The 26071-nt window shown below is 45.4% G+C and overlaps 1 protein-coding gene and 1 long non-coding RNA gene across 3 annotated transcripts; one reads left to right on the top strand and one right to left on the bottom strand.

The window, feature by feature from the left end:
- Positions 1-22203, top strand: CLTA (clathrin light chain A). 2 transcript variants are annotated; one of them, XM_047829212.1, is made up of 5 exons: positions 2-348; positions 8333-8370; positions 10393-10510; positions 15109-15220; positions 21771-22203. In XM_047829212.1, exons 1-5 carry the CDS (start codon positions 132-134, stop codon positions 21940-21942), a joined length of 657 nt encoding a protein of 218 aa, XP_047685168.1. In that variant the 5' UTR covers positions 2-131; the 3' UTR covers positions 21943-22203. The 2 variants fall into 2 exon arrangements, with proteins under 2 accessions (XP_047685169.1, XP_047685168.1); XM_047829213.1 differs by lacking the exons at positions 8333-8370; positions 10393-10510 and having other exon boundaries at positions 1-348.
- Positions 17929-25161, bottom strand: LOC125149981 (uncharacterized). The gene is made up of 3 exons (XR_007146138.1): positions 23397-25161; positions 22981-23092; positions 17929-21105 (listed from the first exon to the last, which is right to left on the bottom strand). It is a non-coding gene; the product is annotated as an uncharacterized LOC125149981 (long non-coding RNA).
- Between the last annotated feature and the right edge of the window lie 910 nt (positions 25162-26071).

The following is a 26071-nucleotide window of genomic DNA, read 5'->3' as shown; positions in this document are numbered from 1 at the left end:
GCTTCCGCCTTCTCCCTCCCGCTTGTCGTCGGATCGCGGTCGCCGCCACAGCTGCCGCTGCGGGGCGCGGTGTCGGTGGGGCGGTTGGCTTGTCTTTCAACGTTGGTGTCCGTGCCGTTGAACTGCCCGCCATGGCTGAACTAGATCCGTTCGGCACCCCCGCCGGCGCCCCGGGCGGCCCCGCGCTGGGGAACGGGGTGGCCGGTGCCGGCGAAGAAGACCCGGCCGCGGCCTTCTTGGCGCAGCAGGAGAGCGAGATTGCGGGCATCGAGAACGACGAGGCCTTCGCCATCCTGGACGGCGGTGCCCCCGGGCCCCAGCCGCACGGCGAGCCGCCGGGGGGTCCGGGTGAGAGTGCGGGCGCGTTTGGGGCGGGAGGACTTGTGTAGAAACTTGGCCCAGGGTGGGTCTGAGGGCTCTGTGTAACTTGTTTTTTGCTGAACGGGGAGGAGGGTAAGGAAGAGTGCAAGGAGGAAACGAGACCCTGGCCCAGTCATTGCAGAAACCCAGGTTCGGTGAGCCTACTCTGTCGTATGAGCGTGTTTAAGTGCTCCTGGACGGGATAGAGCGAGAAAGCAAAGAAAATAGAGTACTTGTCAGGCTGACGAGCCTGAAGAAGCCGGTTCAGCTCAGGAACTTTTCATTGAGCACTTGCTGTGCTTTGAGCCTGGCCTCTGAAACATAGCCGCATTGGCGCAGTTTGGCTAGACTTAAAGGCAAGTCTGAACCCAGCACAGAACCAGTTACTGGGAAAGGAAGGCAGAAAAAATGAGCATAGTGCTGTCGTTTTGGGGATATACACCAACAGAGGTGGCAATACCGTTCAGCATTTAAGGACTTCAGAGGTGTAGAGTTGGATTATGGGGACGAAAGGAGGCGTGAGTAGGGAACTCGAGGAAGGTGGCCTAGCCCTGGAGGAAGAAACTCCAGCCAAAGAAGGATAAGAGTTTTACCATTTATCGGACGGATTACAGCCAGGATTTCTAGAGCTCTACTTCCTCTAGGAACAGCTTTGGTAAGCAGTGTTGCCTAAGCAGAATTTAAGATTAGCCTGGACTAGCCTTCCAAAAGGTGAAGAGAGAATATTGTGTGGCCTTTTCCCAGCCAGAGGTCTGGCAAAAACAAAACCAAAAAACGAGCCTTAGGATGCCAGCCCGACCTTTGAATGCCTTAGCTGTGGGTGATGTTTGGAATTATGGTGGAAGCAAGAGATGAGTGGAAGAGACCTTTCTAGTCATATGGGGAAGTAGGAAATTAGCTGGAAGAAGTAAGACCTGGGTTTTCATTTACTTAAAAAAAAAAAAAAAAGAATTAAAGGAGAATAGGGCACAGTAGGGCAGATAGGAGTGCTTGTACTACAGCCTTAAAGGGCCATGCAGATAACATAAATGAGAGAAACCTGCTGGGAATGAGACGCTAAGGAGTATTGGAGACCGAGATTTTGTTGCACTGTAGTTGTGCTCTTCATGGAAGGATTCGGACTCAGAACTCTCAAATTACTGTGCCAGCCAAGCGGAACCATCTTTGTGAGTAGGAGTGGGGAGACTGCTTGTTTACAGACTCTTGAGTTTTTATGCTGCACCATGGTACCTCCTAAGCAAATCAGTCCCCCAATAAAAACTTACACGAGAACATATGATACACTTGAAAATGCAAATTACAGCCAGCAGGTGGGACTGAACTGTGAACTGGGCTGTGGCAGGAGATGAAGTTGGCCTTAAGTGAATAGGTTTTTGTGGTTGGGTGGTGTTAACATTTGCCGGAGAATCATAAATTTACTTTTTAGATCCTTAATTTACTTCCCTCATTTAATAAAAGAAAACTTGGGTCCTACAGAGCAATGACTTGCTTAGGAAAAAAGGGCAAGTTTATTTCTGTGCCCCAAGTCCCCCTGCCCTTTGGTTGTACCATGTTCTGTTGCAGTTGTGTCAGCAGGGGTTTCGTGGGATAAGAGGTGGTCATTTCTGAAAGGTACAGAAGTAGGCAGTTGTGGCTGCCTTGGGTAGGACAGAGTTCAGAGAATCAGGACCCATAGTTAGAAAACTGTCCTGATCCAAGGACAGTGTTACTCTTGCTCACGGTTGTGTCCCCAGTGCCTAGCAGGGTGTCTAGCACGTAATAGATACTCAAAGGAATGAACAAAAATATTAGGTCTGAGAGTCCTGCATAGAAAGACAAATGTTGGTGATGGGCAGTTTGGAGAGGTAAAAGGGAGGGGATAGGTCCCCTGTGCATTAAGCTTTCAGCAAAGGGAAGGAAGGGATGGTTGCTGACTTAGTTTCTAGGAAGGACTTTGTTAGTGACCTAAGCGTTCATGGACTTGAAGCCAGTCCCCTGACAGTGCAGTTGAGATCAGTAATAGTGTAGTGGTCAGCACTTCCTTTGGGGATTAGAGAACTAGTTGGGCTCTGCTTTCTTTCCTTTCAAAGAGGCACTCTAGTGGTTAAGATTCTGTGCTGTCCTAGACTGCTTGAGCCCGAGTTTAACTTTGTGGTTTCAGGCAGCTTCCGTAACCACCGCTGCCTTGTACAGATCTACAGAGTTGATAGGATTACATTAGTACCTGTAAAGCGTTAACACACTGTACTTGGTATTACTTGGTAGTAATACCACAGTTACCTGGCTGTACTCTTATTCCTTGGGAGTAGCAGGGAGAGAGAGGCATTACGAGGCTTATGGGCCTCGGGGTGTGCTGAGGAAACAGATTTTAGGAGGAAGCCCTGTATCGGATGTGTTACCGTACAGAAATATATGGGCAGGATGCTCTAACAGATTCAGGAAAGAGGAACATACTTAAACTTTCTCCAGCCTTGGGGGAAACTCCCATGAAGGATGGGAACAGACATAAACCGGAGGTCCTGAGCCTTGGATGACTCCCTCGGTTGTTAGGAGGTCTGGAGAAGAGAGGTTAGTTTCGAGGGGGGGAGGGTGACCAGCTGAGTGAAGTGGCTCGCATACTGAAGAGCAAGTAGTCAGGAAAGTGGCAGCATAAGTCTAGACCTGTGGAAAAGCCTCGATCGTGACGGCTAAGGAGGGAGGGGAGACCGCAGGTAAGGAGCTACTGAGAGATTATGGCAGTGAGGCAATATTTGTTGTTTCTGACAAGTCTGTCCTTGGAGAAGGAGGGAGGGAGGCACATGAATTAAAGTTTTCTGGAGGAGGAGAGTTATTTTCTTGGTAGCAGTGGAGGAGAGAATTCAGGGAAGTCTCATGCATGATAATTAGTAGTACTGCCTACTTAATGTATGCCAGCTTCTTTGTGGTTTCACATCCATGCAGTAAGCGCAGGCTAAGTAGTGGCGTCCTATTACAGGTAAGAGCTGATCATGGGGGAAGTTGAGCAGTTTTCCTAAGGTAGCAAGCTAATACATGTCTCCCCCGGAATTCAAACCGATGTGTGCCTGACCCCCAGTGGATGGGGAATGTGGGAGTCGAAGTGGGTTTGGGACAAAGTATCTTCCTTCTCTGGAAACGAATTCTGGCCTTTGTTTCTCTCTGGAGTTCCTGAGATGCCCTAGGAAGTTTCCTTCTGGAGCATCAGGTTACTTAGCTTAGTTACCCTAATAAATCAAGGCCCTAAATATCGTCTATGCATGTTTTTGTAGCAATAGGAAATTCTTGGACTTGGGCCAGCTGAATGTCTGTACAGTAACTAACGAGCTCAGATCACTTGCCAGTGGGTTTTGAATGAGACTTCAGACCTAAAGGACAGGCAGCATGTGACTTAGGAGGAGGTATGGGATGACAGTTGCTTCTAGTTTTGTATATGGAGTAGCGATCAAAGTCTCTTCCTGTTGGGAATGGCCCTGGGTTGGAATATATTAAGGACAGTTGGTGTGTTAAATGTAATAAATTAACCAGAATTTAGGCTTAGGCCTGACCATACTAGCTATTATAAGCTCTAGGAGTCAAGATCATCTCACTCTTTCTGTCTTACAAAAACTAAATTCCAGGTGGATTAAAGAGAGGCATTTTTGTTATTTTAGTATCAGAAGAAAAGTGGCTATCTCAGAGTATAAAAGTCCTTCAGCATAAAAGCAGATACAGAAATCCTAAAGGAAAAATTGATAGTGTCCGCATACAAGTTAAGTAGCTCTAGTTGTTAAATATTGTAAATCATACAAAATGACAATGGGAAAAATATTTGTAATAAGAGGACAAATAATACAAAGCGAATATTTAGAGATCAGAAGATACAAAAATGGGCAAAATTCTCACAATTCAGTAAGGAAGAAAATCAAACGTCAGCTACATGACTACCTCACAAGAAATAAGATTGACACAACAAAGCCACCTTAAGTTTTTTCCCTGCTATCAAATTAGCCAAAATTTAAAAACCCAAAACTCAGTCTTTAGTGTCATTAAGAGTCTGAGAAATGGGGGCACCTGGTTGCTCAGTAGGTTAAGCATCTGACTCTTGATTTTGGCTCAGGTCATGATCTCAATCATGTGAGATGAAGGGCTCTGCACTTAGCACAGAGTCTGCTTGGGATATTTCTCTCTCTCTCTCTCTCTCTCTCTCTCTCTCTCTCTCTCTCTCTCTCTCTCTCCCCCTCCCTCCCTCCCTCCCTCTCTCTCTCCCTCTCCCCCCCTCCCTCCCTCCCTCCCTCCCCTGTCTCTCCCCCTCTCCCTCCCTTTCCCCCTCTCCCTCCCCTGTCTCTCCCCCTCTCCCTCCCTCTCCCCCCCTCCCCTTCCCCCCCTCTCCTTCCCCCCTCTCCTTCCCCACCCTCCCCCTCTCTCTCCTTCCCCACCCTCCCCCTCTCTCTCCTTCCCCATCCTCCCCCCTCCCTCTCCCCCCTCCCTCTCCCCCCTCCCCCTCTCTCTCTCCCCTCTCCCCCCCCACCTCCCCCACTTGTGCTTACTTGCCCACCAGCCTGCTTGTGCTAGTGCTCTCTCAAACATTAAAAGAAAAAAAAAAAGTCTGAGGAATGGGGCAATCATGTGCTGATGGTAGTAATAGAAATAGACTAAAAGGGGTCAGTTGGTCAATGTTTAGTTAAAATGTATATCCTGAGGGGCGCCTGGGTGGCGCAGTCGGTTAGGCGTCTGACTTCAGCCAGGTCACGATCTCGCGGTCCATGAGTTCGAGCCCCGCGTCGGGCTCTGGGCTGATGGCTCAGAGACTGGAGCCTGTTTCCCATTCTGTGTCTCCCTCTCTCTCTGCCCCTCCCCCGTTCATGCTCTGTCTCTCTCTGTCCCAAAAATAAATAAAACGTTGATTTAAAAAAAAAAAAAAATTGTATATCCTGGGGCACCTGGGTGGCTTAATCCATTGAATATCTGACTCTATCTCTGCTCAGGTCATGATCTCACGGTTTTGGGAGTTCAAGCCCCACATCAGGCTCTGCACTGACAGTGTGGAGCCTGCTTGGGATTCTCTCTCTGCCCCTCCCCCACTCTGCACCTCCCCCACTCATGTTGTCTCTTTCATTCTCAAACATTAAAAAAATAAAATGTACATCCTGTGACCAGCAATTCTATATATATATATGTATGTGTGTATATATATATATATATATATATATATATATATTTAAGTTTGTTTATTTATTTATTTATTTAGAGAGAGAATCTTAAGCAGGCTTGAGCTTCTGACTCTTGATTTGGGCTCAGGTCATGATCTCAAAGAGTCATGGGATCAAGCCCTGTGTCAGTCTCTATGCTGAGTGTGAAGCCTACTTAAGATATTCTCAGGGCGCCTGGGTGGCTCACTCGGTTGAGTGTCTGACTTTGGCTCAGGTCATGATCTCACAGTCTGTGAGTTTGAGCCCCGCGTCAGGTTCTGTGTGCTGATAGCTTGGAGCCTGGAGCCTGCTTTGGATTCTGTGTCTCCCTCTCTCTGCCCCTTCCCTGCTCATGCTCGCTCTCTGTCTCTCAAAAATGAATAAATGTTAAGAAAAAAAAATATTCTCTCTCTCTCTCTTTCTCTTTCTCTCCTCCCCCGCCCCTCTCCCCCACTTGCACACTCCCTCTAAAAGAAAACGGGAAAAAAAAATCAAGCTTTATTAAAAAATATGAGAACTATGTTGAAATAAGCAAGAACCATAACCAGCCGTTGAAACATAGATCAAAATCCATGAAGGTAGGTAAATGCTTAGATCCTGGCTGTTTGTATTCATGTATCAGATGATCTTTCCTCTGACTTCCTGGCCTGCTGAGGTATTGCACCACTTTTGAAAAGCTGATTATCTCATAAAACATGCATTTATTATTTTTTCTTACATATCTTAAAAAATCAAGAGAGAAAATACTGTCATTAATTATTTGCCCCTTCAAGAACACCTTATCTTTCAGGGGACTCTACACCTATTTTCAGGTCATTTGTGAAGGGCTGATACATCTAGGTTTATTGTAAGGATTAAAACTTAACGTGTATAAAATGTTGGACATGGTGCCTGGCACCTTGGAAACAATAGTAGGTTCTTTCATACTAAAAAAAATGAGAATTTAAGGACATAGGTGAATGAATTCCAAGAAAGCATATGTTGTAGGAGTCTGGTTTCACTGAAAGCAGTTGCCATGTGTGTGCTAAAGGGTAGAAGCCGATGGGCTGAGCGTTGAAATTATATATTTCTTTCTTCTTTCTCTCTTTTCCTTTTTTTTTTTTAAAAAGTGTCTTAGGGAGATGTGCTGGGGAAGTAATCTATAAAAGTTTTCAATACTCAAAGCCAAGAGGAGAGTAATTGGGAGAAGCAAGAGAACCAAAAGAATGGATAAAATGTTAGGGTTGGTTTGGAAAACAGGCAGTTCGAGTTGGGTTTAATTAGTTAGGAATCGAGAGCAGAGGAGTGGTTTAATGAAATCTTTGCCTGTTCTTGAGGGAAGGATGAGAGCATCCTGCCCCAGGCCTTGAGGAAAGCCCTGATGTTTCCGTAGAGTGCCTTCTGAGGGCCTTGTTGATGGTGGCCCACACTAACTGCTTGCTTGGCGTTCTTTCACTGTGTGGGTTCTTGTGTCTTTTAGGTTCATCTCTTCCGTCTCTCTCCCCAGGCGACAAGATGGTCGTTGTAGTTTGAAAAAATTGGATACATGATAGAAGTCCTTCATAGTAGGTAGTAGATGTAGGTCGGTCAGCAGAATGTGTAGGTGGAAGCTACATTTTTATGTTGCCTGGATCAGGGCTTTTGAAGGAAGGCAGAGCAGCCACTCCACGGGAATGGCATTCAGTCTGTAGATTGCCTCTTAGTGACTGCTTTTGGGTCAGGGCAGGTGTTAGGATGCAGGCTGATCAGGTAACTGCATTAGTGAGATACAGAATGGAGTTTAAAAAAAAAGTGGGACGGGGATCCCGGCAGATAGACCAGAGCACACTGTATGTAAAGGCCATCCTTTCATAGAGGCCCAGTATTGCCAGGTCGTCCGTCTGTCTGCCTTCATCCCAAAACCTGGACATCCTGGTTTGGGGAAATTTTCTTACTTAGTACTTACTTGTGTTTTAAATATGTTTAGCTTGTGGACCACTGTTTTGTTTTTAATTTTTTTAATGTTTCCTTGCTTGCTTGCTTATTTATTTATAGAGAGCAGTCAGCGCAGACTCCTACACGGGGCTCCACCTCACGAACCGTGAGGTCATGACCTGAGCTGAGGTCACAAGAGTCTGATGCTTAACCGACTGAGCCACTAGGCACCCTTGGACCACCATTGTGTACCATATGGATTGATAGTCTCTAGGTCTTACTTGAAAAGGCATTTTTTACATTTCTCAGATGGACTTTCTCATTTAGCTCATGAGTAATTAATTGTGCAAGACTGGATGGTACACCATACTTTGAGTTTTTTGTAACTTGTGTCTTTGAAAACACTGATTTCATTTGGTATGCCCGAATCTTACTAGCCCAGGCTAATTCCAGGTAGTCTGGAGGAATTAGCAAGAAGTCAGGTGTAGACCCTTGGGTCTCTATAGGCACAGGATGGAGAGTTCTTACCTCCAAGAAAGCACCTTGGTTTGAATATGAAGCTGCATGTCACTGCTGACTGGATGATTCTAGGGCCCACTTTTGCTTTGCCTTCTCCAGAACTTTCATAGACACTGTTGCTCTCTGAGATTCTTCTGCCAGGCGTCCATGTGTTCTCTTTCTAGGCCAGAAGATCAAAAGGTTTTGAACTAGGGGCTTGGTGCAGATTTTACCCACATTTTGGTGAAGTAATTTGTGTATAAGTACATCTTGATTTCATTAAACAGGAAGTCATTTGTTCTGTCTAGTGCCTAACAAGGGATAGTGTTAGTATAACTTACAGTACCTGCAGCATATAGTATGGTATTATATGCCAGAGTGCTTTGGCCTAGCGTTTGACCAGCCCTGATTGATAGACTGAATTTTATGTCTTGCAGATGCTGTTGATGGAGTGATGAATGGCGAATACTACCAGGTACAGAGTACTGTGATTATGTTGAATGATAGTGGTCAAGGCTTCCTTTCCTGTGATTTGAATTCACTGATCTAGAAAGGACTCCACTCTTTTGACTTTCCTAGATGTATTAGTATTGGGTATGTTACCTGCTAGAATGGAAGGATTTGAAGAGAAGTGACATTGATAGAGCCTTCTTCTAAAATGTTACTGACCTGGCCCTAGTGTTACCAGTTTTATTCTCCAGAAATGAACCTTCGTGATGGTGATGGTAGCAGTGACTAAACACTATGTGCCATGTACTGTGTCAAGTGCTTCTATTTAATCTCTAATTTTCTCAACAACCTGGGGAACCTGTACTATTGTCCTTCCCATTTTACAGATGAATAGCCTGAGGCACAGAGAGAGAGTAGTCTAAAAGTAACAAAGCTGGTATGTGGTGGGGCCAGCATTTGAACTTTTGAGATGATATTGGGGGTGGGGGTGGCTGGAATTTTTGGTTACTACCATTATTTTACCTCTTCCTCACTAAGCTTTCAGTTGCTAGCCCAACTTGGATTACCTTAAACACAGCGAAGTTTTAGTAGTTTATGTAATTGAAGTGTTCTCGGACTCTGGCCGCCAAGCATGCATTTTTGTGCTCTAGCTTTTTTCATGGTGGTCGAATGGTGGTCACAGGGCACATTGGGCTTCACGTGTGCATGTCCTTTTATCTAGAACAAGTGGAGGTTTCTCCTCTTCTCCCAAGCACCCAACAAGAGTTGTGTGTTTCCTTCTGGACCAAGTGGAAGTAGTCACTATAGCCTTGGGGGAATAGCATGATGCTTTGCTTATGCCTGGGTTTCTTCTGCCCATCCCTCAACCAATTAAAGAAGGATGTTAGTCTAATTGGTTTAAACCAAGGATGGACTAATTTTTTCGTTAAGTACCAGGTCGTAAACATTTTAAGCTTTGTCACGAAGGTCTCTGTCAGACTACTCTTGCTGTGCTGTGAAAGCGTCCATAGACAGAACATAAGTGAATGGGCACGGCTGTGTTCCAGTAAAATGTAATTACAAAAACAGGCAGGTGGCACGGACTCTAGTTTCCAATCCCTGGTTTAGAGCTTAATCCTTAGAGCGAGACACAACAGCGTTCAGATTCTGGCTCTGTCCCTAACTAGCTGTGAAGTGGACATGTCAGTTCTGTGTCTCAGTTCTCCAGCTGTGAAATGGGAAGAAAAACTTTGCTTGGGGGATAAAGCTTTTATGTGCCTGACACATGGAAAGTGTTGCTAAGTTTTGTTTGTTTGTTTTTTAGTTACTAATATTTTAAGTAACTCCCCTTCCATCTTTTATGGTCTGGTTAGGTTAATTTGGAATTTACTTCCTAGTTCAACAGGTGAAAAATCTAAAAGATAAATCTCTGAAAGATTAAATTCTGTTTGAGTCTTTATCAGTGTATCAGCTGTCAGACCTTAGCCACTGTAAAAGAACCTGCCCCCCCACCCCCCACTTGTGACTCATATTTGCTTGCCTTTTTATTCTTTTCTTTGGTGTGACTGTAGGGACTGCACGTCTTCTTTTGGACTCTTTTACCCAGAGTTCTCACATTTTGGTTAGGTGGCATTAAGTGATCTTTTTCCTACATTGTATAATGGCATTTAGAAGCCTTAGGTTCTAGGCCTTTCTGGGCCGTGTATTTACCTTTGTTACTTTGAAGATTCCACAGAAGTTGTGTGTCAAGTGGGGAAACAAAACCCGTTAACACTGTTTCCTAGGAAGTCCATTATTACCCGCCTCCCTAATTTTCCTCTCTCCCACTCACGTCCTATTTATTAACAGGTAGGATAAAAACTACCTCCCTTGTAGATTGTAAGGATTCTGTGCAGTAATGTTGAAAGCTCCCTATTGGCACGTGAGGTGTTGTTGCTTTTAAAGGTAATCCTTTAACATTTTACAACAGCCTCCGTGCTGTACACAACCAGGGGTTCTGCCACGGATGAAGTGTGTTTCAGGAAGGAACGTCTGGTACTGATAGAACACAATTGTGTTTTGTGTTAAGGAGAGTAATGGTCCAACAGACAGTTATGCAGCTATTTCACAAGTGGATCGCTTGCAGTCAGAGCCTGAAAGTATCCGTAAGTGGAGAGAAGAGCAAACGGAACGCTTGGAAGCCCTTGGTAAGGAATCCCTTTATGTCTTTGGGTGTCTGTTTTCAGTGTGATAGTTGACCTTGACTCTTACCCTTTTTAACTAGAATTAGCCATAATGTCCTTGTCTCATATTTGGGAAGATCTCTTTCTCAACCTAAATAAAGGCCCCAAGGCCACCCGCACGGAGACGCTTGATCACAGGCCATTGTGTGAGGATTAGGGCAGCTCGGAGGGTCGCCACCGGCCACCGAGTGCATCCTTTCAGGAAGAGCAGAGCTTTGCTGTGGAAAGAGTCCTGAGCTTGGAGTAAAAGACTAGGTTCAAGGCCCAGGCTTAACTCTTACCAGCTCTGGGCACTTAGTTGCTCAAACCTTCCAGTGTCTGTTACGTCCTCTGTGGAATAAGATCAGTGTTACCAACCCCAAGGGTAGTCCGGGTGGTATTTATAAGGGTGTTGTATAAACTTGTAGGTATCCTGTCCATGTGAGAGACTCCAGAGTCCATTTATCATTTGAAGGCTGAATTTAAGGTAATGCTTTAAGAGGAAAATGTAAATTGTAGGAAACATGTACAGTTTTGTTTTCCTGTTCTGATAGCTCTGTAAGGTACGTTTTTACCTCTGTAGGTAGGTGAGGAATGGGAGAATCCCAGGATAAGTTTTTGAGTCACTTAGCTAAGAAGTGGTGGAGTCACAATTCAGCTCAAGTCTGCCCTGTTTCATAGTCCAGACCCATCTATCCCTTAGTCACATTGCATTTAGTGAACACTATCCCACCAGGCAGGCCCAGCCCAAGATCAGTGCCAGCTGGCCTGGCCTTCGGTGAAGATCTGTGTATGGAGTGTCGCTTTTGGTCAGGATTGGGAGGCTTGGTATCTGTACTTGGGAGTTGCAGAGGTATGGCACAGTGTGGACATAAAGCCATGGGGCAGTCTTCTCAACTTTTCATTAAAATTTCAAACAGAATAGTTGAAAGAAGAGTAAAATGAACTTGTGTGTACCCCCTAGATTCAGTAATTAACATTTTGTCATATTGGGTTATCTTTATATAAATGTAATGTGTGTGTGTGTGTGTATGTTTTATACACACACATTTTTGGTCCACTTTCAGATACATCACGTATTTTATGCCTAAATATTTTATTGTGTATCTAGAAATAATGATGTTCTTCTGTGTACCCACAATGTCAGCGTTATTCTTTCTTGGGAACCACTGAATTAGTAAACACGTGAGTCCTATTCTTCGGTTGGGGTAGTTGACACCTGGAAGTAGGACCGACTCTGTTATTTCTCCAGTCCAGTTTATGTGACTTGGAGATCAAAGGACACACTTCTATTTGAACCTTTATGGCACTATCCAGTAGTAATTTCTTTGATGATGGAAATACTACGTTATCTCTGCTCTCCAGTGATGGTAGCCACTAGCGACATGTGGCTGTTAAGCACGGGAAATGTGACTCGTGTGACTGAGCAACCGAATTTTAAATTTTAACAGCCACGTGTAGCTAGTAGCTCCTGCATCGGGTAAGATGAAAATTGTCCTTGCGGTGCCGGCAGCCTTGGTCCTGGCTGCTGCTTCTGAGTAAGCTGAGAGGCAAGACTTAGCTGGTATTAGTATTTTTCACGTTTCAGAACCCAACTTTATCTTTTCCCTTTCCCCAAAGTTTAGTAAAGTTGTCTTCCATCGAGGGAGTACACTTTTGGTGTCTGGAAGAATTGTGTTTTTTCAGTTACCAGATTGGGCACCTTAGGAATGTTCAGTGAATTGTAGTTTTCTTAAGATGCTTTTTAAAAAAAAATTTTTTTTTAATCTTTATTTATTGTTGAGAGAGAGACAGGGTGAGCAAGGGAGGAGCAGAGAGAGAGGGAGACACAGAATCTGAAGTAGGCTCCAGGCCCCAAGTTGTCAGCATAAAGCCCGACGCGCGGCTCGAACCCACGAACTGTGAGATCATGACCTGAGCCAAAGTCGGATGCTCAACCGACTGAGCCACCCAGGTGGCCCCTTAGGATGTTTTTATGAAGGAAGTCAAACATGTGGCTTTGCAGCTGAATTAAATTGGTCTGTGAACCTCAGGTGTTTTTTTCAATTTTGTTTTGTTTTCCTTGCAAGAACTGTGAGAAAGCACAGATGCTAAAAATAGAGAATCCATGTCAGTCGTTTTCAGCTTAGCTATTGGCTGTGTCCTCAAATAATTTTCCTTTCCATGAGCAGTAATAGGGATTGCCAGAGAAGACAGCCGTCCATGTGCCCTGCTCTCTAAGGGGACTCTTCATCCTTCCCTCCCTCTTCTCCTGCCCAGATGCAGAGATTGTATTGCAGCTTAGATCTCTGCCCTGTTGTACTAAGCATTTAAGAATTCTAAATTCTTATTGCTAGTGTCCCTTCATAAATCTGTAAAAGCAAGTAGATGATTTAAAGAGGTGGTTTTATGCAGCGACTACAATCAGCAGATCACAATTTTTATTTAATTTTTCAGAGAAATAACTTAAAAAAAAATCATTAGACTACACACAAAGGCAAATACTCTGCAGTCAAAAAGTAATGTTTTAGAAGTGATTTCACCACTCTTGAAAAGGTGACCTTCAATTTTAACCTTGGTACTCTTTGGTTTCTTGTCCACACGCACTGCCAGCTCACAGCATTTCCCGTCGCATCGTGGCGTTCTCCATTTCACTTACACAACAGGCTACAGGCTAACAGCTGCTTTAGAATCCAAAACTTTTGGAGAGTTTCTAGGTGCCAGTAGGCTATTTCTAGTAGTTATAGACACAGCCTTTTCTGTAGGTTGTTACTATAAAATGTGCTTGCAAAGGCCCCAAAAATGCTCCCAAATGCTCAGTTTCTTTCCTTCAGGGGGTGACTGGCCACCACCACTGCTCTGTAACCTCCTCGAAGATGCTACTTACAGGTCGGGCTCTGGCTCTGTGCTGTCCAGACTCTTTTCTGGAGCACTGGTGAGCACCTTCTAGTCACATCTTGTGATTTTTTTTCTAGGCTTGCTTTCCTTTCCATCCTTCCCTTTGGAGGCAGCTTAATGAAGTAAGAACGTGTAAGCTTTAGAGGCAAATCTGGGTTTGAATCTTAGCTCTGCCACTGACTTTAACCTTTAGGAAAAGTTACTCAAACTTTCTGAGCTATAGTTTGTCTCAGTGCTGAGCATGGGTCTAGAGTTTACCTTCTTGGGATTGTTATAAAGATTAAAGAGGGGTCTATTATAAAACACCTGCGACAGGCACCTGGGTGGCTCAGTCGCTTAAGCATCCAACGTCGGCTCAGGTCATGATCAGGGTTCGTGAGTTCAAGCCCCACATTGGGCTCTTTGCTGACGGTGCAGAGCCTGCTTGGGATTCTCTCTCCCTCTCTCTCTCTTTGCCCCTTCCCCCACTCGTGTGTGCGCACTTGTTGTCTTCTCTCTCAAAGGTAAATAAACTTTAAAAAAAATTTTTTTTAAATAAAAACACCTGCCAGAGAGTATTTCCTTAAGAACATGTTTAAAAGTGAACTCTCAGAGTAACTTCAGATGTCAACTGCATGTGACCTGCATTTCTGTCTCCCGCTCTCTACTGACTTGGTCTTTTTAGCTAAATGTCTTAGTGAATACTTAGCTGAGAAACTTAATGTTTGAGAATCCAGTATGGCAAACCTAAGTTTGCGTCTTCTAATTTCTAGAACCTTTTGGATAACTGTTAGTGATCCCCTACCCCACCTCAACCCCCAGCAATCCTCCATTAGTTTTTTTTTTTTACTTCTGTCTTAGCTCTGCCACAGACTCACTCTGCAGTCCAAGCAGGAATAGCTATTTTGTGGTCCCCCTCAACATTTACCATCTATATTCTACCGCCTATATTCCTGAATCTTCTCTACCTCTGGTAATTTTAACAACAGCTCCCTGCTTCATAGAGTTGCTTCTACCATTTTTAGTTAAAAGAGAGTGCCAACCTGTTTTACAAAACCATTGGTTGTCAAACCTAGGCTGTTAAATATAGTTTGGGAGAAGATGTTGTTAGATGATGTAATATTAATTGTCCACCCTGAACTGATATTGACAGCATTATTAAAGAATGGTCCATAGTTGTTTTTTCCCTGGTTGGTGCCCCCAAAGGCTTTTTTGTATTAAGAAAGTATCCCTGGGGCACCTGGGTGGCTCAGTCAGTTAAGCGTCCGACTTCAGCTCAGGTCATGATCTCGCGGTCCGTGAGTTTGAGCCCCGCGTCGGGCTCTGTGCTGACAGCTCAGAGCCTGGAGCCTGTTTCAGATGCTGTGTCTCCCCCTCTCTCTGACCCTCCCCCGTTCATGCTCTGTCTCTCTCTGTCTCAAAAATAAATAAACATTAACAAAAAAATAAAAAAGAAAGAAAGTATTCCTCCCCTACCCCACCCCCAAAAGAAATCCCAAAATTAGTGAATCCACTAATGTCAGTGGATTGAGATTAAAATATGAAACCCCTTGAATGGAATCCCTGAGATCAGAGACTGGATGCACAAACAGGGAAAACAGAATTTTGTCTTCCCTCCTGCCTAGTCTCCCACCAGCACACAGCAGTTTTAATAAGACTAAAAAATTTATGGAGCAGACTTCGATTTGTGTTTCGCCTCATTTTATTTCTTTTCCTTCCCTTCAAAGATGCCAATTCTCGGAAGCAAGAAGCAGAGTGGAAAGAAAAAGCAATAAAGGAGCTAGAAGAGTGGTATGCGAGGCAGGACGAGCAGCTACAGAAAACAAAAGCAAATAACAGGTCAGTCCCCGGTGCTACCAGCACTGCTTGCTTTCCAGGATGGAATCAAATTCATTTCCAGTGGCCAATGTAGTTCTCACGTGCTGCCTCTTTTAGTGTGAAATGTATTTGCAGGTTTTGGAAAAAGTACTTGAAACATAAAGGTTGCAAGTCTCTCGGGCCTTATGAGCTTAATCCAGCCTGTCCTTTAGCCATCCCAGTTGTAGTGGATTTAGCTCTTCAGCTAAGAGTTTGGTTAATATGTGTTGCTTGTATCGGTATGAAGCAGCAAAAGGGAAAGTTATGTCATAGATTAAGTCCACATGCAGAAACGTAACCCTGAAATGAAGGGCTGTGTTATGAATATACCCGGATCTCAGTACTTTGGGGATTATAGACTTGGTCATGTTGCAGCCCCTAAATACAGCCTTGCTCTCTGAAAGCTGCTAGGCAGAGGGGCCCGTTAGCAGGGAAATGTGCTTTGTAATTCAGTAGCCAGGGATGTTCCGAAATGGTGACTTGAGAACGAAGGGTCCTCCGCGTACATCTGAGAAAATTGACCTAAGATTGACCTTTTGAAAGTGCTCTTTATGATGTACTCCCTAAAGTTGAGGGAGAAACTAAGCGCCTCCTCCTCTCCCAGCCGAGCAGGAGCTGTGGTCTCCATGCTCAGTCTGCTTGGAAGTAGCTCAGAGAGGTGGAGGCAGCACTGCTGGCCTTGATGTAGGCCAGAGGCTCACCTTCCTGCTGCATCCTGAGCCCAGCTCTCACACGGTCGCTTCACTACCTCAGTGGAAAGATAGGCTAGACTGAGCCTGGGGATAGTTGTAATTTTCAGGGTAAAGCGCCTTCTTAGGTTCCTGCCTCAGAGGCAGAAGTTGGTTTAAGTGCTTTGGTCTCTGGCAGCTTCTTGCTGGAAATCTGCCAGAAAAGAGGGAGCAGACCGCTTTGCCAGCCAACCTGTGCCATCTTGGGGCACCTACAGCAGAACAGATGGACCATTGTGTGCGGTAGGCTTCGGCTACCTTTCTCTTGTTGGCCATAGTTGGTTCTGTTGTCTGCGTCTTAAATGCTAAATGGGAGCCTAGTCCTGGCCCCCTTCCTGTGGGGAGGTATTTTCTAGGAATGCTTCTCAGGTTCCAGTGAAGTTCTAATACGGTGGGGACTGCCCTCTGGTCTTCACATTGAGTTGCTCAGGGTAGCATTAACTACCAGGGCTTCTCCTGAGCTTGTGGTCATTTTGAAGTGCTGACAGGTCCAGGCTGCTTTATTCTGTGCTCATTCCAGATGATTTACCACAGATACAAGTTCACATCTCTAAAGGGAGAGGAGCGAGTTCTTTGTGCAAGTACCATGTGAGGCCCCATTTATTCTAGCAAGTTGCCCGGGGGGCCTGTCTGCCCTGAAGTACTTGGTAAAACCGGGCTGACCCTCCCTGTTCAGGGTCCCTGATGTGTAAACAAGTTGACATACAGATTCTCAGGCTTAAAAAATTATTATGGTGGGAATAGGCTTCTAATTGCGGAAATTTTTTCAGGCCAGTTTTGCTAAACTGTAGCCTTTCTGGAAAGAAAGGGGTTGTCTGTATACAGTATCAGTTATCCTTGGAGTAAGCACTCCTGTTTTCAGGAGCTCAGTCTCTAAGGTTTAGTCCCTCCAGGCATCGGTTTAGGGCTTGGGTACCTTTCTTAGAATCGTAGAATGTCGGGTTGGATGATGTCATAGGTGAACTTCCCAAGTTCCAGAGAGGGGAAAAGACTTCAACTTGCCACTTATGGAGAATGTGTAGCTGTTTCAAAACCAGGTCACGAAGCGCAGGGCAGACTCTGAGTATGTAAAACTGGAGGCACATGAGCCATTGTCACCAGGGTTCCAGGATAGAAGGGGTGGTTTTTACATTTTACTCCAGTTAGTTTTCATGGACTAGCATGGGAGCCGTTTAGAGCCACCGTGGGGAACTTCTTCCAATGGCACACACCCCCTCCTCGAGATTGTGACATTGTTGACCACTCCCCCTCCGTGTTTGATTCTCTAAACAGCATCCTGTGGGACTAAGTCCCATTTATATATGTAAAGGAACTCTGTTCGTAGGTGAAGAGTATTTTGAGAAAATGAAGTGTTCCGTTTCAAGCATGTGCCCTTCTCTCTGGATGACTTTTGTAGCAGCTGGATTTTTAAGGGGGAACACAAAGATAGGTAGAGTAGTTTGAAAGAAGAGATGCGGTGGGTAGCAAGGGCCTATATTTGAGTGTATCGTCAGGCCTCCTGACTTCTAGGTGCCCCAAACTAAAACCTGCTAGGTGCCCAGGCGTGGTGCTGGGCAGATGACCGCAGATCTTGTCTTCACTGCATCTGTAGACTGGTGTCAGTCCTCAGATTGCATCTCCCTGCTTTTATCCCAACGCAGGGTGCAGATGCCACTGCACAAGAGCCATCAATTATTAGTGACAGCCTGTGGAAACAAATTCCTCCTCCACGGGAGCCAGTCAGGACAGTGTGTACTCCAGACCAGCCGCAGACCATGTTCCCTTCCAAACTGACAGAAACATTTCCCCTTTTACAGGGGTGTCTGGTGCTAACTTTTCCCCTCTTTCAAGACTTCTAAAAGTTGGCAGACATTTTTCCCATGCCCTGTTGGGGCTATTGATGTGGGTCACCTCTTGAGCACCCTGTGGTCAGGCCCAAAGGCATTCCTCCTCCCTCCCCCCGCCCCCTTTCCCACAGGCTTCCATGAGGATTGCTGCTTTTAGGCCCTTCTGTCTGGTGGGTGAAGAACAAACAGGCCACTTAGATGATGATTTTCCATTTGTCCTGCTTGTCTGTAACCAGACCTGGATGGGGCTCTGCTGTCACTAACAAACTCTTTAGTCTTGAGGCTAACTGCAAAGGAACAGAAGCCTGGCATTCAGGCTTTTGTTGTCTTAGTGATGCCTCCACTGGAGTCACTAAACCTTTATTTTCTTCCAGTAGGAGCAAGCACAAACTGAAATTGATTAGGTTTAGCCCTTTGTGTAAACTAAAAGGATTATGGGCTTACAAGCTGTCTGGCCTTTCCTTTCCCGCCCACTCATTCTGCCCACAAACAACTCTGTTTTCCTGGTGACTCACATAGAGTTACAATCAAATTTCCACAAAACACCTCCTATGTATAAACCAAAATGGGAAAGAAGGCAGGCTGTGGGTGAGTCTAAAAATAAACCGAAATAAAATTACTAGAATTTCCCTTTAAATAAATAAGTGACCTTAGGTTAATAAACAGGCATGATTTTCCTTCAAAATGCCCCTCCCGCTCCTGTGCCCCAAAACCAGCCTGGCAAAGGACAGGGTAAGATTTCCGCAGGGAGGTTTCCTGCCCACCCACAATAGATGGGGTGGGCTGGCTAGGCCCAGGGATTCAGCCTGGGGCAACAAAGTCTAAATAAGCCAGCCTGTCTGTGGGGGTGTAAACTCCTCCACCCAGCGTGCCCCCCTTCCCTTTCCCATAGAGCCCTGCCACTTTGATCCATTCCTGGTGTTAGAGGGGAAGTGAAGTTGGGGTTTCTGGACTGCACCTTGTGGTGGCAGTCCAGTCTGGCTGGACTGAGCGGACGAACCAGCTTATTCGGGGACACACAGGAAGACGGGGCCAGAGCCAGGACCCTGGGCTGCAGTCCTTTCTGCCAGACCACTTGTGTCCGGCAACTTTTTCCTCATCTGTTCCCAGAATACTGAAAACTGATCCCATTGAGCCAGGGTGGTTCAGAAGCAGTAGTTGGATAGTGGCTTTGGGGCCTAGCGTGTTTGGTGTCGGGCAGCTGGCAGCGTTCGTGCCTAGCGAGACTCCCTAAGGCTGACGGGAAGGCGGCGTGGCTTCCCGGTCATCCGCCAGCGGGGAAGAAGCCTTACAGCACAGTGCAGAGAACCAGGCCGGCCTGCTTCTGAGTTCTGTCGCCTGGGATTGGGCAGGTTGCTTCATCTCTAGGCCTCCTGTTACCTGATCTGTAAAGTGTTGGTGAGACCACGTCCTAGTGTTCTCCTAGGTCGTTGGGGTTGAGGATTGGATCGGATGGATTCGGAGTCTCTAAAAGGGCTTACCTGGAAGCGGGCGCTGAGAAAGGCTCGCCGTTGTCAGGAGAAGGTGGGGAAGGAGTTGGCAGGGCTCCCTTGGGAGAACCCGCCCCTGGGGAAGGCCAGCGGAGAACCTTGCCTGCTGGTCTCCAGCACTTGAAGCCTTGCTGGGTGAGGACGGAGCCTTGGGAGCAGCGCCCTGGAGCACAGTCATGCCTCTACTGTGGATTTGAGATGTTTCTGCTTCTCAATGTTCTCTCTTTTTTCCTGCCTGCTTGCCTGCCTTTTGGACCTCTTGCTGTCTAGGGTGGCAGATGAAGCTTTCTACAAACAACCCTTCGCTGACGTGATTGGTTATGTGTATGTTGCAAAACTAATTCCTTTTCTTGTTTTGATTCTACTTTTTGTTTAGAGTTAATGTTCCTGTTATGTCACAAGTTGCTTTGCTTTCTGAATTATTTCAGATTGGCACTCTGGGGATTGCCTAAGAGTTTTAAGGTTGGGGGTATGACCCATCGATTTGTCTTGCAGAATCGTGACTCCCTTTAACTCCGATAGCCCTTTTGCACATCCAGGGTTTTGGAGAGAAGGAAGCAGATTCCCTTTTAAAATGTGGGTCATTTGTGACCTTGTCTGGGAAGGCTGTGGGACGGGGGTGGGCTCTAACTTCTTGCTACCTACCTGCCCTAGGTGGGGACGGGATGTGTCCCCACCTGGAACAGGTGGAAGCTCTGTGGTTGGGAGCTATGGGGGGGGGGGGGGGGAGGGAGGCAGGATTTCCTACATTTAATTCTATAGAACGACATGTGGGGTTGGTTGCTTCTCCCTTGGGGCAGCAGAGTCCAGAGCAGAGGAGATTGTCTCATTGGGTAAAGGGGGAGCTCTGTAATTGTTTCTCTATGGTTTTATATGTTGGAAATTGTTTAGTGGCCACCTTCTGATGCCCTATCCCCCTAGTGTGGCACAAAGAGGCCCCAAGCTTTTTAAGGTCCAGATGGCCAAAGCTGTCTGGTGTGGGCCACTGTGGTTTATTCTTCCAAAGAAAACTACATCTTCTCTGGAAAAGTACTTAAGGATTCTTGTTTTCAGAGCAGTATTGCTGTTTCCTTAAGAATTAGGACCAGCTTTTGATACAAGGGAGATGAGGGTAGAAGGGTGGACAATAGGCTCATGGCTGTAGAGCCTCTTAGGGCCTGTGACCTTTACACGTTCATCCCTTTAGAATACAGAGCCGGGTTCCCTGGGTCCCCAGATGCATTTGCAATGAGATTTGTGAAATGCTGGACTTACAGGTGGTGTTGGATTGATTTTTTGCACATTCTCTCTGGAGTAGAAATGGAGACTGGAAAGGTCGAGTCTGGGTTTGCTGGGCAGCAGGGTGGCCCAGCAAAGCCAGCTGCACGTTCCCAAGTGTAGCTAGAGTGGCAAGGGCATGTCTAGCTTACTGACCATCTGCATTGAGCTCATTCTCATTTTCTATATCTGACCTAAAGTTTCTCTCCTTGTTTCTTTTCTTCTCTTCACCTTTAAGCACAAACATAAACCATCCTTGCTACAGCCTAGAACAGTTAAGTAAACCTTTCTCACTGCCCCTAACTGTGTGTGCCATGAAGTCGCAGTGTTGTAGTGGCTCTGGGCTTCAGCAGTGTCTGCCACGGCCATCCCTGTGAGAGTGCCACCCCCCGTCCCCACAGACCAGTCATCTCCATTGCTTTTGCTTTGCCCGTGATGCTTGTCGGAGTAGATGAATATAGTGTGTCTTCCCTCCTCCTTCCGCTGTCCTTTCAGGCTGTAGCTCCCACCAGTTCCCAACTGGGGGGTGGGCTGACCTTGACGTGAAAGATCGTTGGAGCAGCATCCTAGCAAAAAGCAACTGACATTGATTGGCTGTTCAGCCATCAGATGCCCACCCCTTCCAGAGAGTGCCCTGAGTGGCCCAAGGCACCCGGCTGGAGGGAAAATGGCCAACTTTGAGCTGAACTGGACAATGTCCTAACAAACCCCCTTCCAGAATGGCTTTAAGTCTCTAGTGCCTGCTCGCATGGGAGCTTTGTCTTGAATTCCTTTTGATCTGCCCTGTTTCTCTCCGGTCTTAGGGATAAATCCAGAAGCTATCATGCAATGACCGGTGGGCTTTTTAGAAGTCTCTGAATTTACTTGAAACTCAGTAGAGCCCAACATAAACCACCGTTCACATTCTTGACCAGCCTGCTGCTTTGCTCCTGTTAATGAAGGCAGTGCATAGCTGGCCAAGGACTTGCTTTTTTAATGCTCTGTGTCAACAGAGACAGAGAGAGAGTGAGCCCTGCACCAAACACCTGTATTCCAACATTTTACACAGCAGTCCGGGCCCCTGTGCCTGGGAGAACTGGCCACGTGTATGCTCCTGAATCTGACCTGAGCCAGGCAGGGGCTGTTACTCTTTGGAAAAGCAGATGCCATTCAGTCAGGCATGAAGAGGCAGCCACCAGGTAGCTCACAAGGGGTTCTACATTAAACCAACATCTTTCATTGTTGCTTCCAGGGCAGCAGAAGAAGCCTTTGTAAACGACATAGACGAGTCGTCCCCAGGCACTGAGTGGGAACGGGTGGCCCGGCTGTGTGACTTTAACCCCAAGTCCAGCAAGCAGGCCAAAGACGTCTCCCGCATGCGCTCTGTCCTCATCTCCCTCAAGCAGGCCCCCCTGGTGCACTGAAGAGCCACCCTGTGGAAACACTACATCTGCAATATCTTAATCCTACTCAGTGAAGCTGTTCACAGTAATTGGATTAATTATGTTGAGTTCTTTTGGACCAAACCTTTTTGTCTTTAGAGTTGATCATTGTTTGTGATTGCATGTTTCCCTCAACTGTGTTCTCCCTGGCATTCAGAGAGGAGGGGGAGGAAGCCTCCCAAAGGTAGCCTCAACCTCTTCTTTTGTGCATTATTCTGAGAATAAATTTGTTTCAGAAACAACCATGAAGTCTCATTATTGACCTCAAGATACACTCGTTGGAGTAAGATTGGAAAGGATGATGGATTTCCTTTTATCACTTCTAGCACTGAGGAGGCACAGCCACGGAGTGTCCACCCCTGCTCTGAACTGAAAGAGCTCCAAGTTACTGCCATCTGTATGTAGTAGGATGCTGTGGAAGTTTCTATTTGAAAAAAGGGAGTCCCGTGGCTGGAAATTAACCTCCCATTGCTCCCCAGAGAGAGAGCTGTGAATCCCCTTACCAACCCAGATATTTTTCCCGGCCGGCTCTTGTCACTGTCCCCTACTCTAGGGGCTTGGGTAGTATTTTTCACCAGGGGTCTCTCTGGGGTATATATTATTCCATCGGATTGACCCAGTAAACCTGAATCAGGATGGCATTACTTTGTGGCTAGCCCTGTTACTCTGAATTTCCACAGCACACATTAGGGTCTGTGCCAGCCCTAGGACTCCACTCTTGCACTTGCCAAACCCTTCATGTAGGCCTGGCTAACCAACACACTAGGCCCGTGTGCTTAAATTACAATACATTTCCAGCCCTAGATTTCATATGCTTAATGGCTGCCTGTGGTTAGGTAGCATCCCAGCCATCATCACAGAAAGCTCTGGACCATACTGATCTACACGACAGGTAGCACTAAGAGACTGTGTACTCCATTCAGGCTTCAACACGTGTTATATGCCTTTCAGCCTGTCACATTTTAGGTGATAGTTCAAGCAACTAATAAAGCCAAATCAGAAATACATGCTTATAGTTACCTGATACTATTTCCAAGTTGGAGACTGCTGTAAACTCCTGTAATACCACCCAGGAGGGGTAGTAGATATTGCCAAGAAGGAAAGTTCACCATCTCTCCCATGGTAATTGTATCTAGAGGGGAGAGGAACCTTCATTACTTTTCTGCCCATGTCCCCACCTCTCTCGAAGCTGCTTAGGTTGGGCATTCCTTGATCTGGCTCACATTTCTGGCCTCTGCTCACTCCTTCTCCTTCAGCCACTTTTGATTGCAGTCAAGTAATCACTCGCTGTTCAACCATTTATTACTTCTGGACCTTGCTAATGCCATTCAAAATGTCAAAATCCATCTTAAGAACCAGCTCAAAGGTCGCCTCCAAAATGCTTTCCCTTACTCCCCTCTGTGAGCTCCCATGGCCTTCTACGTGGGGCAGCTTACCTTTTGGTATTCTCCTGGTGGCAGTATCTAGGCTGGTCTTGCCTCTCTCACACCAGATGGGCTTCCTGAGGGGAGATGTGGCGGTTGTAAAAGATCCATAAAGTCTGACATTCCCCAGATCAAGAGGTGACTGGCTGACACGACAAAAGGACTGCTCTGTGACTTCCAAAGCTAAATCAAAGGCAACACAGCTTACAGCTGATCTGTTGGAACACGCAAAGCTACACAGGCTGGTAAGTCCTTGAGTCACCCCGAAGCCAATTCTGTGAGGAAGCCCAGACCAGCCCACACAGAGAGATCCTGAAACTACAAGCAGAAACGTCTGGCCAGTCCCTCGTGTTCTAACTTCCCGCTAGCCCAGCTCTAGCCGCTGTAAATGCAAATACATCCGATACCTGGAGTCAGAACTGCCAAGTAGAGCCTTTCCTAAATTCCTAGTCCACAGAATCCGAGAGAGAAATGATTACTAAGTTTGAACCTCTTAAGTTTTTAGGGTGGCTTGTGACAAAGCTGTAGTAACTTAGAATTGTTCCTGATAATAACCTGCATCACCCACATGGGGTTTCATAAAAAGGAGGGAGTTTGGTCCATGGACTCAGTAGAGTGTTCAACATTTAGTTTCAAACTTCTTTCTTTGGACCACTTTGCTTTTTATGTCAAATTTTAAATGTTAACATAGTATTGGAAGTCCTAGCCAGAGCAATTAGGCAAGCAAAAGGCACCCAAATTGTCAGTTTTTGCAGATAAAATGACATATAGAAAACCCCAAAGACCAAAAAACTGTTGGAACTAATAAATTCAGTAAAGTTGCAGAACACAAAATCAATACACAGGAATCTTGCATTTCTGTACGCTAATAAACTACCAGAAAGAGAAATTAAAATAATCCCATTTATAAAACGGCATCAAAAACAAAATACCCAGGGATTTTTAAACAAAAACATGAAAGACCTGTACACTGAAAACTGACATAAATGAAACTGCAGACAAATAAATGGAAAGATACATCATGCTTAGGGATTGGGCGAATATTGTTAAAATGTTCACACTACCCAAAGCAACCTACAGATTCAATGCAATCTCTCAAAATTCCAATGGCATTTTTAAAAAACAACCCTAAAATTTGTATGGGACCCCGAAAGGCTCCAAACAGCCAACACAATCTTGAGAAAGAACAAAGCTGGAGGCCTCATGCTCCTTAATTTCAAACTATATTATTACAAAGCTATAGTAATCAAGTATTGGCATAAATACAGACCTAGATTAATGGCGCAGAATAGCCTAGAAATAAACCAATGAATGTATGGTCAGTTAATTTACGATAAAGTAGACAAGAATATATAATCAAGAAAAGACAGTGTATTCAATAATTGCTGTTGGGAAAATTAGGTCACTTATCTTACACCATACACAAAAGTTAGCTCAAAATGGATTAAAGAGTTGAATATAAGACATGAAACCAGTAGGCAATAAACTCCTTGACATCAGTCTTGGTGATTTTCCGAATCTGACACCAAACGCAAAAATGAAAAGTGGGACTACATTAAAATAAAAAGCTTGTGCACAAAGGAAACAAAATGAAAAGGCAACCTAATGAGTGGAAGAAAGTATTTGCAAATCATATCTGATAAGGGGTCAATCCAAAATATGTAAAAATTCCTATACCAGCAGAACAAAAAAGCCCGATTGAAAAATGGGCAAAGGATTTGAACAGACATTTTTCCAAAGACATACAGATAGCCAACAGCTAGCTAGATGCATCGATGCTCAATATCCCTGATCATCAGGGAAATGCAAATCAAAACCACAGTGAGAATGGCTATTATCAAAAAGACAGGGGGCACCGGGGTGGCTCAGTCGGTTAAGCATCTGACTTCAGCTCAGGTCATGATATCACAGTCCATGAGTTCAAGCCCCACGTCAGGCTCTGTGCTGACAGCTCAGAGCCTGGAGCCTACTTTGGATTCTGTGTCTCCCTCTCTCTCTGCCCCTCCCCTGCTCATGCTGTCTCTGTCTTAAAAATAAAAACATTAAAAAAAAAAAAAAAAAAAACGTTTGGGGAGAATGTGGAGAAAAGGGACTCCTTGTACTATGTTGGTAGGAAGCAAATTGGTGCAGCCACAGTGGAAAATGGTATGAAGTTTCCTCAAGGATTTAAAAATAGAACCAATGTATAGTTCAATTGCACTTCTGGGTATTTTAACAAAGAAAATGAAAAGACTAACTTGAAAAGATAAATGCACCCCTGTCTTCACTAGAGCATTATTTACAATAGCCAAGATCTGGAAACAACCTGAGTGTACATCAGTGGATAAATGGATAAAGAAAATGTGGTATCTGTGTACACATACATGTACACACACACACACACACATACACACACACGTTATTCAACCATAAAAAATGAAATACTGCCATTTGTGACATGGATAGGCCTTGAGGGCAAAGTCAGAAAGACAAATACCATATGAAATATCCAAGTAGAATCTTAAAAAAAAAAAACAACTCCAAAAACCATGCTCATAGAGAACAGGTAACACACTGGTGGTTGTCAGAGGTGCAGGATGGGGAAGGGGTGGGTGAAATGGCTGAAGGGAGTCAAAAGATACAAATTTCCATTTATTGAGTCATGGGGAAGTAATGCACAGTGTGGCAACTATAGTTAATAATACAGG

The sequence above is a fragment of the Prionailurus viverrinus genome, chromosome D4, assembly GCF_022837055.1.
Source record: "Prionailurus viverrinus isolate Anna chromosome D4, UM_Priviv_1.0, whole genome shotgun sequence".
NCBI classification, from domain to species: domain Eukaryota; kingdom Metazoa; phylum Chordata; class Mammalia; order Carnivora; family Felidae; genus Prionailurus; species Prionailurus viverrinus.
This window is presented reverse-complemented; position numbering and strand designations above follow the sequence as displayed.

Coding starts and splice junctions, on each gene's coding strand:
- CLTA (XM_047829212.1), top strand. CDS start 132: ATGGCTGAACTAGATCCGTTCGGCACCCCCGCCGGCGCCCCGGGCGGC. Junction 349..8,332: donor CGAGCCGCCGGGGGGTCCGG/GTGAGAGTGCGG, acceptor TATGTCTTGCAG/ATGCTGTTGATGGAGTGATG. Junction 15,221..21,770: donor AAAACAAAAGCAAATAACAG/GTCAGTCCCCGG, acceptor TGTTGCTTCCAG/GGCAGCAGAAGAAGCCTTTG.